At 34.8% G+C, this 12,409-nt stretch overlaps 1 protein-coding gene across 1 annotated transcript in view; it reads right to left on the reverse strand.

Moving 5' to 3' along the window:
- The window catches only part of LOC101982391 (prolactin-7A1-like), a 10,917-nt gene extending 1,799 nt beyond the window's left edge, over positions 1 to 9,118 (reverse strand). Inside the window, exons 1-5 of the mRNA XM_013349074.1 lie at positions 9,088 to 9,118; positions 4,756 to 4,925; positions 3,866 to 3,949; positions 2,587 to 2,694; positions 730 to 909 (exon numbers count right to left, since the gene is read on the reverse strand). Of these exons, the coding sequence (XP_013204528.1) occupies positions 730 to 909; positions 2,587 to 2,694; positions 3,866 to 3,949; positions 4,756 to 4,925; positions 9,088 to 9,118 (573 nt within the window). The remainder of the gene's footprint in view (positions 1 to 729; positions 910 to 2,586; positions 2,695 to 3,865; positions 3,950 to 4,755; positions 4,926 to 9,087) is intronic.
- Between the last annotated feature and the right edge of the window lie 3,291 nt (positions 9,119 to 12,409).

Genomic DNA, 12,409 nt, shown 5'->3' on the forward strand with positions numbered 1-12,409 from the left:
GGGGGAGGGGGAGAAGGGTGGGAGGAGGGGGAGGGAAATGGGAGGCTGGGAGGAGGGGGAAACTTTTATTTTTCCTTTTCTCAATAAAAAAAAAGTAAAAAAAAAAATTCTAAGAGGCTAAACTGGTAACCGACATCAAGGAAACAGCATCTTTCAGATATAACAGGACTGATACACACATAAACTCACAGACTTTGACATAAAACTTCCACAGGTTCAAACTAGACAAAATTCCAGGACTGAGATGTGGAAGTAGAAACAAAGTCCTATCCCTAACTAAAAAGTTATTTGCAATTAATAACTGACACAAAGGGGAAAACAATCAGTTTTGTCCAATAGAGTAAAATCAAGATGTGTGTGAACAGTTTCTTATATTTAATGTACTTCAAATGAAAACTGTCTTTTTATGACTCCGAAGAAAGAGGAATGGGTTGATACTTGAGCACAGAGTTGAGTTTGACTTTGCAATGCATGTTGATTGGCAAGGTTTTATGGTGTTAAGAGAGTCTAATGAAGTAGTCAGGAATATTTTACTCTACCCAGAGTTACAGGTACTGTTGAAGCTACTGTAAAAAACTTGAACTCCACTGTTTATCCATTAGTTCTGAGAATGTTTACAAGATTGGGTACCAAACTTTTTCTTGCAAATTGAGTTTTCAAAACATAATATTCATTGCAGAAGTCATATCATTCATGAGTGAGGAAAATAAAAATAATTACACTACTCACGTTGCTGAGTATACTCTTGGTGTCTTCAAAAAGCTCTGCAGTTTTTGTTCTAATATCTTTGGCTAATGAAAGGACATCATTATGTGATCCTGGCACACTTCCAAGTATGATCAGGAGGTTATGAAGAGTGTCGTTCCAAGCCTGCATTCTGCTCAGTATCAGTTTTGGAAAGTCTTCAAGCTAAGCAGTCATGTTTCATCAGTTATATTAATACATGAAATAAAGAAGGATTAGTTAGCATTGGTTTTCTATCAGACTTGTGAATTAAATATCCATCTGTTATTTTATGGGAAGGTAGTACAGTTTGGGGGAATAAAAATAATATAGATTAATAATGTAAAAATGATTAACCTGTAATTTGCCACCATAAAGTAATTATGTAAATTTCTATTATTTCCAATAACCCATTTGATTGATCATGTTGTGTTTTCCACATGAAAATCTGATCTTCTTGTAGAATCTTTTATGCTTTGTTATTTTGCTTGTCCAGGGGAACCCAAGAATTTGTTGGGGCTTAGTAGGTGATCTAATTCAGGAAAAGTAGATTCTCCCAGGGTACATGGAGAAAATTTTTACTTAGATTTATAACACAGATAAACTATGTTGTTCAAAATCATAATTAATTTTAGTTTTGTAAAAGATATTAGTAAAAGTACTCCATTAATGCAACCTGGCTTTAATAAGTATGTTTTCCTCAATGTAGGGCACTCTCTCTCTCTCCTTGCCTCTAGCAGATCAGCACATTTTTGGAACATATAAGTAAAGAATAATCGGATGCCATTGTTCTTAATAACAGCATAAGTAGAAATAATGGGATTTTGATTTCCAGTGTGTTCCAAGGTCTTACATGAAATTCATTCCTGCTTTAACAGAGTTTGTGTACTGATATCTTTAGCTATTACAGAGACAATAAAAAGAGTACAATGAAATTCAGTGGATATTGTGATGGAATGCAAAATTACACGGAGGAAAGGACAAGATCTAAAAGTGTGGGTGATGCAGTCTCCTGGGACCATTGCTACATAATGAATAAGAGTGAGAACTTGTAATGCATGGAACTCAACACCCATTCTGACAGAGAAAGCTGATTCTTCAAGTTCAGTAAAACTTTCAAAGCCTCATTCTACTTAAATCTGCTAGCTCTTGTGAGTGCTAATTGCAGCCGTGTCAACAAAGCATGCTGTGAAGTGCTTAGCCATGGAGTACCTATCTGGAAACACCCTTTCCCTTCATTTTGCCTTCTCATTTTCACATGATGCCAAAGTCAGTTCATTTGAAGGTAAGTTATAGAAAAGAATCTAGTTGAATACTAGAGTTGTAGTGATATATAGACCTTGTCATAAGAACTGGGGGCATGGTTCATTCTGAGAAACACTAGACAATATTTATAGCACTCTCTTGTTCAGGTGCTTACAGTTAAGACAAAAAAAATTCTAAAAGTTGTGAGGAATAAATGGGAGAGTAAGAAGCAGAAGTACAATCAGATGAGTCTTGAAAATCAAGAAGATAGCATAGTAGTAAATAATGTGAGATTTGCTAGTGGGGAGCCATTCGCTGGTAACATACAAGGACAAAAATGTAATTGAAGTTATTAAGTAAGTAATGTGGTGAGATATTATTAAACTAAAACCCTCTTAAAGAATAATTTATGGCCCTGCTACAATATTACTCAGCATTTGCTTATTTAACATGAAGTATCTAGCATGACTTTTCTTTGCTCATTCTCAAATCATTTTCATATAGGCATGATTTTCACATCTCTTACAGTATTTACAAAGCCCCACAGCATGACAAAGCGAAGTCAGTATATTCCATTAGCTATTTAGGTAAAAAAAAAATATACAATTATAGGCTTACACAGATCTTTTGGACTTCATCCATGTTTTCTGGTGTTTTGATGGAATAATTGTGGCAGGAGAAGAGATTCTTAACCAGGAATTCCTGATTTCCAAGAAACTCAAGCATCTGTATATTCAAAATTAATATTGTGTTAATTTGTGTCTTCAAAATAAATAAATGAGACTATTAATACACTCAATAGATATGTAATTTTTAAAAATGAAATCAGCTTAAAAACTAAGATTAAAAATTTAACAATGTGATTTTGCAATAATAATTATTAATTAGAAAGTAAATAAATTTATAAAAATTATGTAAAACATTTTAAATTTCTTTCTTTCTTCTTTTTTATTTCAAATCAGATTCCCTGAAGCTTCCGCATTCTCATTTTGCTTTTTACTGCTGAAAGCATTCGTGTATAATAGTGAAAGAATGTTATATCATGATACAGCTGTTGATACTTGACACTGTGCTACTTGACACTTGGTCTTCAACATTTTCTCTTATAAATTCAAGTAATGTCATTAGAATGAAGGCTTCTGAGAGTGACAACATAGAAATAAGTGAGGTACTTACTTGATTGGATGACCCTGATGGTGAATTTATCTGAATCCAGATGAGGACCATGTCAAAAAAAAATATAGTGAGTAAAGAGATAACATGATGACCTCTTTATTAGAAAAAGCAACATCCTCTGGGTACCCATTTCTGTACTGAAGCCATGTTTAGTGTCTCTTCCATGACCCTAACTTACCCTGGACAGACACCATACAGCCATCATGAAGAGAACCTGACTCTTATAAACCAGCCTTCCCAGTGGGTAAACCTGTGCTCCAGAAAACTTAATATGACCCTCAAGATTTAGTGTTTATGAGAAGCTAATATGTTGTTGCTTGCTTTTCCCCTCCTTGGATTATCAGCGTTTACATTTATTCTATCCATTCCTTGTGACTCACTGTCGTGCATGCCTTCCCTATTAGATGTCCCCAGTGTGCTAAGTAAAGATGTCAATGGCAGCTGGCTTCAGAGAAGGAAGACCATGGAATCTGAGCTCTTTCTTGGATACAACTATTAAAGTATTGTGTTCCAAGTGCAATGATATTTCAAAATAATCAAGTTTTTCAAAAGGAGAATAACCTTTAAAATCATTATATTCTTTGCAAACCAGTAATTTTCTGGAGTTGTTCCATTATTTTGCTACTTTTCAGTTGTTGGTACTTTGTTTTACCATGGAGGTGTATTATTTGAAACTTGGATTTGAAGCTTTCCTACGCTAAATTCAAGCATAGTCATTAACATGAAGACTTAGAGTAAAGAAGATGGAAGTAAGCGAGGTACTTACAAATTTATCAGAAACTTTTGCAGATGATGCACTGACGGTCTGAGACAGGATGGAGAAAAAAACTAGTGAGTTAAAAGACAACATAAATGCACAAAGATACATTCTCTGGCTGCCAATTTCTATACAGAAGCCTTGTGTATTTTCTCCTCCTCATTTTTGACTAACCTTGTTAACATTGTTCTCATGAACAGAGAACTCACTTCTTTTCTAAACTTGCATTCTAAGTGAATAAACTCATGCTTTATAATTTTTTAAACAAGAACTTCCAGCATTTAAAAGCTTGAGAGGCTAAGGTTTGGTTTGCTTGTTTTTTGTTTGTTTGTTTGTTTGTTCAGTTTTTTTCTGGTTGTTTGCTTGCCTTTTTCTTTTGCTGCACCTTCACAATTTAGATTATTTTTGTTCATTCTATGTTACTCACTATATTTCTTCTCTATTGGATGTATGCTGTGTGCTAAATAAAGATGTTAACAAAGATGCGCCTCTAGCAAACAAGGTAAGAAAGTCAGACCTCTTCCCCTGTTCTGTTTATTCTGTTTATTAGAAAAATTTTGACACAAATTAAAACTTAAGAAAATTTAAAGATAAGTATGGGAAAACTCCAAGACTTATTGAATTCTTCAAAAGTCTTTGAGATTTCAGGAAACCTACTCCAATCTTCTTATTTCATATTTCAATAAATGTTGTTTTATCTTGTTATTATAAAGTTTCCTATTTGCCATATACCTTTATATAAGGTGTAAAGGAAATTTGGCTCATGGTAACTATAAATATGGTATAGGACAGTCCTTGACAAGGAAGTTGCTTTATGAAAAAGTAAGTAAAACAGACATAAGTGAAGTACTTACAAATATCCTAGGCAAATCCATGTTGAGGTCACTGATATTCTGGCAGAGTAGCATTGCATGGTCAAAGAGTTCTGTGAGGTACAGTTCATCAGTCTCATTGCTATTCAAAGGTGCAGAGGCCACTTTCTCCCATAAAAGGAGGTTTGACACTAGCAGCACCAGAAGTGCCCCTAATAAAAGAAACAAGAGACATTCAGATCCATTCATCCGAAATTATCACAAAGAAATGACATCATCTTTTCCCAAAGCCTTCTCCTGTTGACTTGATACTGTATAGGGGTGAAAACGTGTTTTTCACTGTGAAAATGTAATTCAGTTCTCACATTCACACACATGGATAGTAGCAGAACTTAGTGACTTCCTGGAGTCTGGAATTGATATCAAAAATAACTGTGAAATTTTCATCATCAGAAAATCATATTAATTGCTGGTACAGTATTATACAATTTATAAAGAATCTATGTCAGTTTTCAACTATCCCTTCCTACAAGATTTTTTTCTTTAATTTTTGAAATTGATATAGTTACATCATTTGCCCCTTCTCTTTCCTCTTTGCAATACCCCATATAATTCTCCTTGCTCTTTTTAAAATTCATGGCTGCTTTTTCTAATTAATCATTGGTAAGATTTTCAGTACCATTCAGTATTAGATAACCAATGAGTGTTTTTTTTCCCTTGGGAAATACTATTTCACCTTAGTTGACTATAGTTCTTTGTGTAGGTTGGAGACCTCCTGGACTTTACCTAACCCATGTTGGGATACCTATTGTTTTTACTTTATTCAGCTCGTGACTAGGGAATCATGCTGGTGAGACTTTGTGGGTATACCCTCTGACTTTCCTAGGAGATGCAACCTCAGAGCAATCTACCTGTTCCTCTGCATAAAACCCACACCTAAGGATCAGAAGTCAATGCATAAGATAGGAATGGAAAATATGAGTACTCCAAACTAAGAAGAAATGTGTATATTTTGACAGGTTAGCTTGGTAGCTTTCATTCTTAACGTTATGGATTAAAAGAGTAAACATAGCTGCTCTGATGCAGTCCCCACTGGCCTGTATGCAGGTAAGAGACCTTCCTCCAGACCGTAACCAAATGTCCACCACCCACTGGATGTTGCCCCAACAAAACCCACTCCACTGTTCAACCCCACACACCTGAACATCCTCCCTGTTGCCAGACTTCCCCTGCAATCCCAGTGGACTATAAAGGTACAGGTGCAAGCCACACCAGTTGGGAAATCAGGCACTTCAATCCCAAGAGTTGGATGAACAAGCATAGGCACAAGTCACATGTGTTGGAAGAAAAGATGAGTAAAAGCTGTTATAAGAATGCATTCAATGACTATTTGAAATTGGTCAAAAGATACTTAAGAAAATGTAATTCAAATCAACTTTGAGATATCATCTAACACCTGTCAGAATGACTAAAATCAAAAACCCCAATGACAGCTTATGTTAGAGAAGATATGGAGTAAGGAAAACACTCATCCATGGCTGGTGGGAATGCAAACTTGTGCAACCACTTTGGAAATCAGTATGGCAGTTTCTCAGAAAATTCGGAGTCACCCTACCTCAGGATCCAGCAATACCACTCTTGGACATATACCCAAAAGATGCTCAATCATACTACAAAAGCATTTGTTCAACTATGTTCATAGCAGCACTATTTATAATAGCCAGAACCTGAAAACAACATAGATGTCCTTCAACAGAAGAATGGATAAAGAAAGTGTGGCACATCTACACATTAGAGTGCTACTCAGCAGTAAAAAAAAAACAATGACATCTTGAATTTTGCATGCAAATGGATGGAATTAGAAAACACTATCCTGAGTAAGGTAACCCAGACCCAAAAATATGAATATGGTATGTACTCACTCATTAATATACCACTCAACAATGTAAGCAATGACATCAAGAAATTTGCAGGCAAATGAATGGAACTAGGAAAGAAATCATTTTGATTGAAATAACACAGACTCAGATAAATGAAAATATTATGTACTCTCTCAGAAGTGCATATTAAATGTAAAGAAAGAAGGAGATGGAAGAAGAATCAGAAGAAGAAAAGGGAAGAGCCACTGTGGTTGGAATGTAAAATAAATAAAAATGGTGAATTAAAAAAAATAAAAAAATTAAGAGCAAACACATGAGTGACTGTTGTGTAACACAGGGTGTTGAGATTCCTGTATGATAAGAAACCTCTGGTCTGGCTCTACTATTTTAGAGTAATAATTCTATAGGTTTGCCATTTTACAAGAAGCTTCAGAGTGTTTTTCATATAAACTTGTACTTTTCAATAACCCTCTGGGTAGAATGATCACGTGTAATGTCATCAAAATGTTTTGTGGAAAGAGAAGCGTGGTAGGATTGATTAATTGTTCACCTCCCCAAATATCTTAGTATCAGCTGATGGAGAATAGATGGCCAAGAGTATGGACTGGGCCTTATGCATTGTGACTCAGTTCATATCCAGGGTCTCTCAGTTATAACTTTAGTTGCAGGAACACATCTGTACTCTTGAGGCTGTATCAGCAGAAGTTGTTACCTGTAGAGATCAACCTTTGTCCTTGCGCCTTTGACTAAAAAAGCCTCTTTCCTCTTTGTTTTATTTGTTTGTCTTCCTCCATAAGACAACCTCTTTTACTGAGATTTCTTGATAATATATAGTGTTAGTATGTCATTATCAAATTACATTGTTATATGTAGACAAAAATAGAGGTCTAAAATGATAATATTAGTGATTTCAAGAGGATGAAGCATCATGTTACTATTAAAGTATAAAATTTGTTATTTTTAGTAAATACATCTGGAAAAGTACCTCATATAAAATCTTTAATAAATTCAATTTAATATGTTCATAATAAAATCAGGGTACTAGTAAGATTTATTAATAGGAAAATCCCTAACTATAAGTATTCAAAAATAACTAAAATCACTAGAAAAGATTGTGTAGTATACAATGAAACCATCAACTATTTATAAGCAAAATAAAAATAATTCAGAAAAATGCATTTTATTTTTAAGATTATGATAATCATATCATTTTCTTTGTCCCTCTATTCATCTCACACACTCCCACATAACCCTATCCTCTTTCAAGTTCATAACATTCTTTGCTTTATTTGATATATGTATGTACGTATATATACACATTTGCATGCATATGTGTATGTCTTATTAAACACATACATACAAAGTGCTTCATCACTATAAAAATATTTGCATACATATATATGATTTTACGGTTGTCATTAAGCATTGGATAAAAGTTAGTGCACTGTTTACAGGAGAAGAGTATTTTTTATTGTACAACTAGACTTTCAAAAATCATGATACAAGCTGGGCGGTGGTGGCGCATGCCTTTAATCCCAGCACTCGGGAGGCAGAGGCAGGCAGATCTCTGTGAGTTCGAGGCCAGCCTGGTCTACAAAGGGAGTTCCAGGACAGGCTCCAAAACTACAGAGCAACCCTGTCTCGAAAAAAAACAAAAAAAAATCATGATGCTTTCTTTAATTTTGCTTTATGCATGCTAGATGTACATGTATACAATAAGTACATGTAAAATCCTTCCATTTATCAAGTTAAAGGTATCAACAGTTTGACCTAACTGACAAAGATCTAAGGATACTGGAATTTTTTGCCTCATAAAATCTAATTCATATTTCTTATCAATTTATTTACTTATAAATTTTATCAAGAAAATACTGTATTACCATAATATCTCCTTTAAAATGTTTTTACTTGAATGAAAAATTTAGAGTTTTATAGATACTAGTCTATTATTCTTGAACTCAATGTCCCCATATTAGAAAGAATGATTAATTTAGTTCATTCAAGTTAAGCGTATTATAGCAGAGATCCAGAAACCAGAACATGATACATTTTTCCTTCTATAGTTACTAAAAATTTAGTAGGCGATCTCCTTTTAACTCATTCTAGTCAAATGTCTCAATTTCTGCAATTTGACTTTTTGATGTTGATCATTTTTTATTCCCTGGTCATATAAGCAAAATCTTACTACCAGATACAAAAATAAATCTTTCTATATAAATCAATTAACATGCAAAATGTCTCTAGACATTTCTACATGTCTCCAGGAATGAAGACTTGTTTAACAAATACTCATCTAAGAGTGTGCAGCATATTTGTGTTCTAGAGCAGTGATAAAAAAGTATTTCTCAGCTTTATCTGATTTTATTTGTCCTGATTAGGCAAGAACAAATAAGCATCTGTAAAAATGACACCAAATATATAAATTGTCCAAAAGATTTTGTAAGTCAATGGAATGTCCTCGGTTATTTAAAAGTCCACGAAAAGAGTTACTCACAGGAGCACGGCTGAGAGAAAAACAGTGGCATCTCTGAGGGTCCTTAGCACAGCTTGGCTTCTTCACTGCAGTCCTACCTCCGGTAAATATTCCACCCCAATAAATAGGCCAGTGAACCATCCTCAAGGCCACGTCCTGTAAAAGGCAAGAAAAAGGAAGATCAGGAATAAAGGTAAGGACCAGATGACTCTTCAGCCTCATGGCAATGATGACGCATGTAATCAGTATGACCTTTTAACTTGATTTTGAGGCTACATCTAGGGACCAAAATGAAACTACAAATCATTATATACATCTTGTCTGCAACAAATCATTCCATTCCCAGCAAAATTTCTGTGTCCCAGACTTCCACTACTCTTATTTATTTATTCACTTATTTTAGGATACTTAAGTGTTTCTGTCACGGTGTCTTGCTTAAGGTCACATATGTACGTCACTGTTTCTGAGCATCAAAAAACAAGGCCATAGGTACAGTCTTCCTTCAGAACAGTTTCACATTTGCAATTTTTTTTTGTTGGCCAGATCCAGGGAACACAGTAAAGTGTTTGTTTCTGAATATTAGGCACAATAGGGCAATAATGTATGGGGCAAATCCAGATGTGTAGAAGAGTTGCGTGTGTGTGTGTGTGTGTGTGTGTGTGTGTGTGTGTGTGTGCGTGTGTGCTGTCGTCGTTGTTCCAGTATTGTTTTCTTTTTGTAAATAAAGTACTTTCATTTAACAAAACATCATATAAGGTCATCACATTACAGCTTAAAATGCCCTAAGTCACGTATTTTCAGCAAGGTTTAACTTATACAAACGTAGGTTCTGTCTATGGAACTCGACCAAAATCTCATCAGGAAATAACTGACTGCACCTGATGACAATAGTACTACAATTAAGCATAGGGTCTGGTCAGAACAAGAGTTCTTTGCGTAGAGGAAGAGATACAAGTAAGGTCTGCTGCTGAGAGAAGCTGGTTCTTTGGTGAAGAACGGGTCCAAGAAAATGAGAGAATTTGTTTGGAGCACTGACAAACAGTGGGTAGAATTTTCTTCTATCACTGAACCCTGTCGTCACACTGATCTAACCAACAGAGAGGACTTGGCCAAAGGGCACTCAAGAGGCCATGAGACCCAAGGATTATTCTGAGGAATGATATGGTACAGAACAGACCCAGCCCCCTTTATCCTATAACTAGGATGACCATGAATTCCCCATATATTGCTTATCTCATATAAGCACAGATAGGGTCCCAAGATAATGAGTTCAAATGCCTCATTGAGAATGAGAGTGCTTTAACAGAGAGTTAGATGCTTGGCTTTATCATTCTAATTCATTGAGGCCAACTGAACAAACCAAGGCATTTTTTCATTGTTTTAGTAAGAGCATGTCAATATTTTATAAATACCCTTAATTATCCCAATACCAGCTAGCTTCCACAATACTAGGTTCCCATACAAACTTTTTAAAAATTCTTGATTTACTTAACCTTCCTTATTAACCTTCCCTTCTCTTGACCCTCCTTCCCCACATTACTTAATATGTCTTCTTCCCATTATTTCTCTGCCCCTTAATGCCATATGCTTTACTATTCCTTCCCTGTCTTGAAATGGTGCAACTCATTTCATAGACCTTTGACAGTTTTATGAACTCCAAAAGTACTTCAATTTAAACCCACATATCTAAAGTACAAAGATAGGGATCTAGAAGGGATAACTTATTGGTTAAGAGCATATACTGTTCTTCTAGAGGACCTGTGTCTGATTCTCAGCACTGACTTCTGACGGTGTGAAACTTCCTGTAACTCCAGCTCTGGGGGAATCAAACTCCTCTGACTTCCATGAGCAACTTCTCTTATGTGTAGATATCTACACTCTAAAACACATATTAACATAACTAAAAATAGCAAAAAAAATACGTTTGAAATTTTCAAATCTAGTACATATGTGTGTGTATATATATATATATGTATGTATGTATATATATATATATATGTATATATATATGAAAGAACATTTGTCATATGCCCTGTGAGTCTGGGTTACCTTACCAAGAATGATATGCCAAGCTATATCCATTTTCCTGCAAATTTTATTATCTTTAGAGCTGACTAAAAATTCGTTGTGTATATGTACCACATTTCTTTATCATTTATTAGTTGATTGGATGTAAGCTATTTTCACATCTTGTTTATTGTGAATAGGATGGCAATAAACATGGATGAAGAAGTATCTATGTAGAGGGATATAGAATCCTTTGGGTATGCACCCAGAAGTTATATAACTGGGTCATAATGTAGATCAGCGTCTATATGGTTGATAGATTTCTACATCAATTTCCATAGTAGCTACACTACACTATATTATCACTATGGGGCTACCTGAAAACAGAACTTGCCTTCAAATTTGGAGACCTCATTTCATGGACTGTGACTCAAATTGCATTAAAAAAATAAAGAAGAAGTAATGTAACAGCATCTACCTCCCTGTTTCTTTATTGTGGAAGCAATATGACAAATCAGTGTGATACAGTGAACTGTTTCCACTTAAATACAAGCTACCCGAATCTCCCTTAGAAAAGTTACTCTTGTTAGGTCTTTGAACACAGTAGAAAATCTGGAATTTGTACAAAAGTTGTTACCCAGAAGTCTTTGGTCTTCACTATCTGGAGGCACTTCCCCAGAGCTGTCTTGGTACAGGAAGTTAACGATGTCTGTACTTTCCAGGAGTGAATGGGAGAATGAGTCCATCTTTATCTACAGAACCTGGATTCTTATGGATGACTGACTCCAGGCTAGCACTATGACTACATCCTGTTTATCACCAATATCTATCTGCTAAAAAGACTCAGGGTTTTGTGAACAATATTAAAACTAAAAGCTCTAATTTCTCATGGCCACTTAAGTTCTTTGAGCAATAGTTTCCATTAGTGGTATGTATCATATCTTCCATCAAGATAAACTACCTCAAATTTCATATCTTTCAATACAGAGAGCACACTGTATAACATATTTGGTAAACATGACAGCTCTCTAATTTTATCAGAATACATTTCAGAATATATATATATATATAACACATGTGTAGTATTGTAACAATATTAATCGAAGAACAAAACACATAAATTTGAGGAGGCTTTTGCAGATGTACTTGGGAAGGGTCAAGGAAGATTAGGGAAAAGGAAATGCTATAATTCTATATCTCTTTATCTATAGCCATTACATTCTGGTGAATTCTAAGATTCTACACAGTTTTTCTTCACAGTGGTGATTGCATTTATTTCTGTGTAAAAATATTTAATTTCATATAATACCACTTGTTCATTATTGGGATTATTTCT

This window comes from Microtus ochrogaster, chromosome 16 (genome assembly GCF_000317375.1).
Source record: "Microtus ochrogaster isolate Prairie Vole_2 chromosome 16, MicOch1.0, whole genome shotgun sequence".
NCBI lineage: Eukaryota > Metazoa > Chordata > Mammalia > Rodentia > Cricetidae > Microtus > Microtus ochrogaster.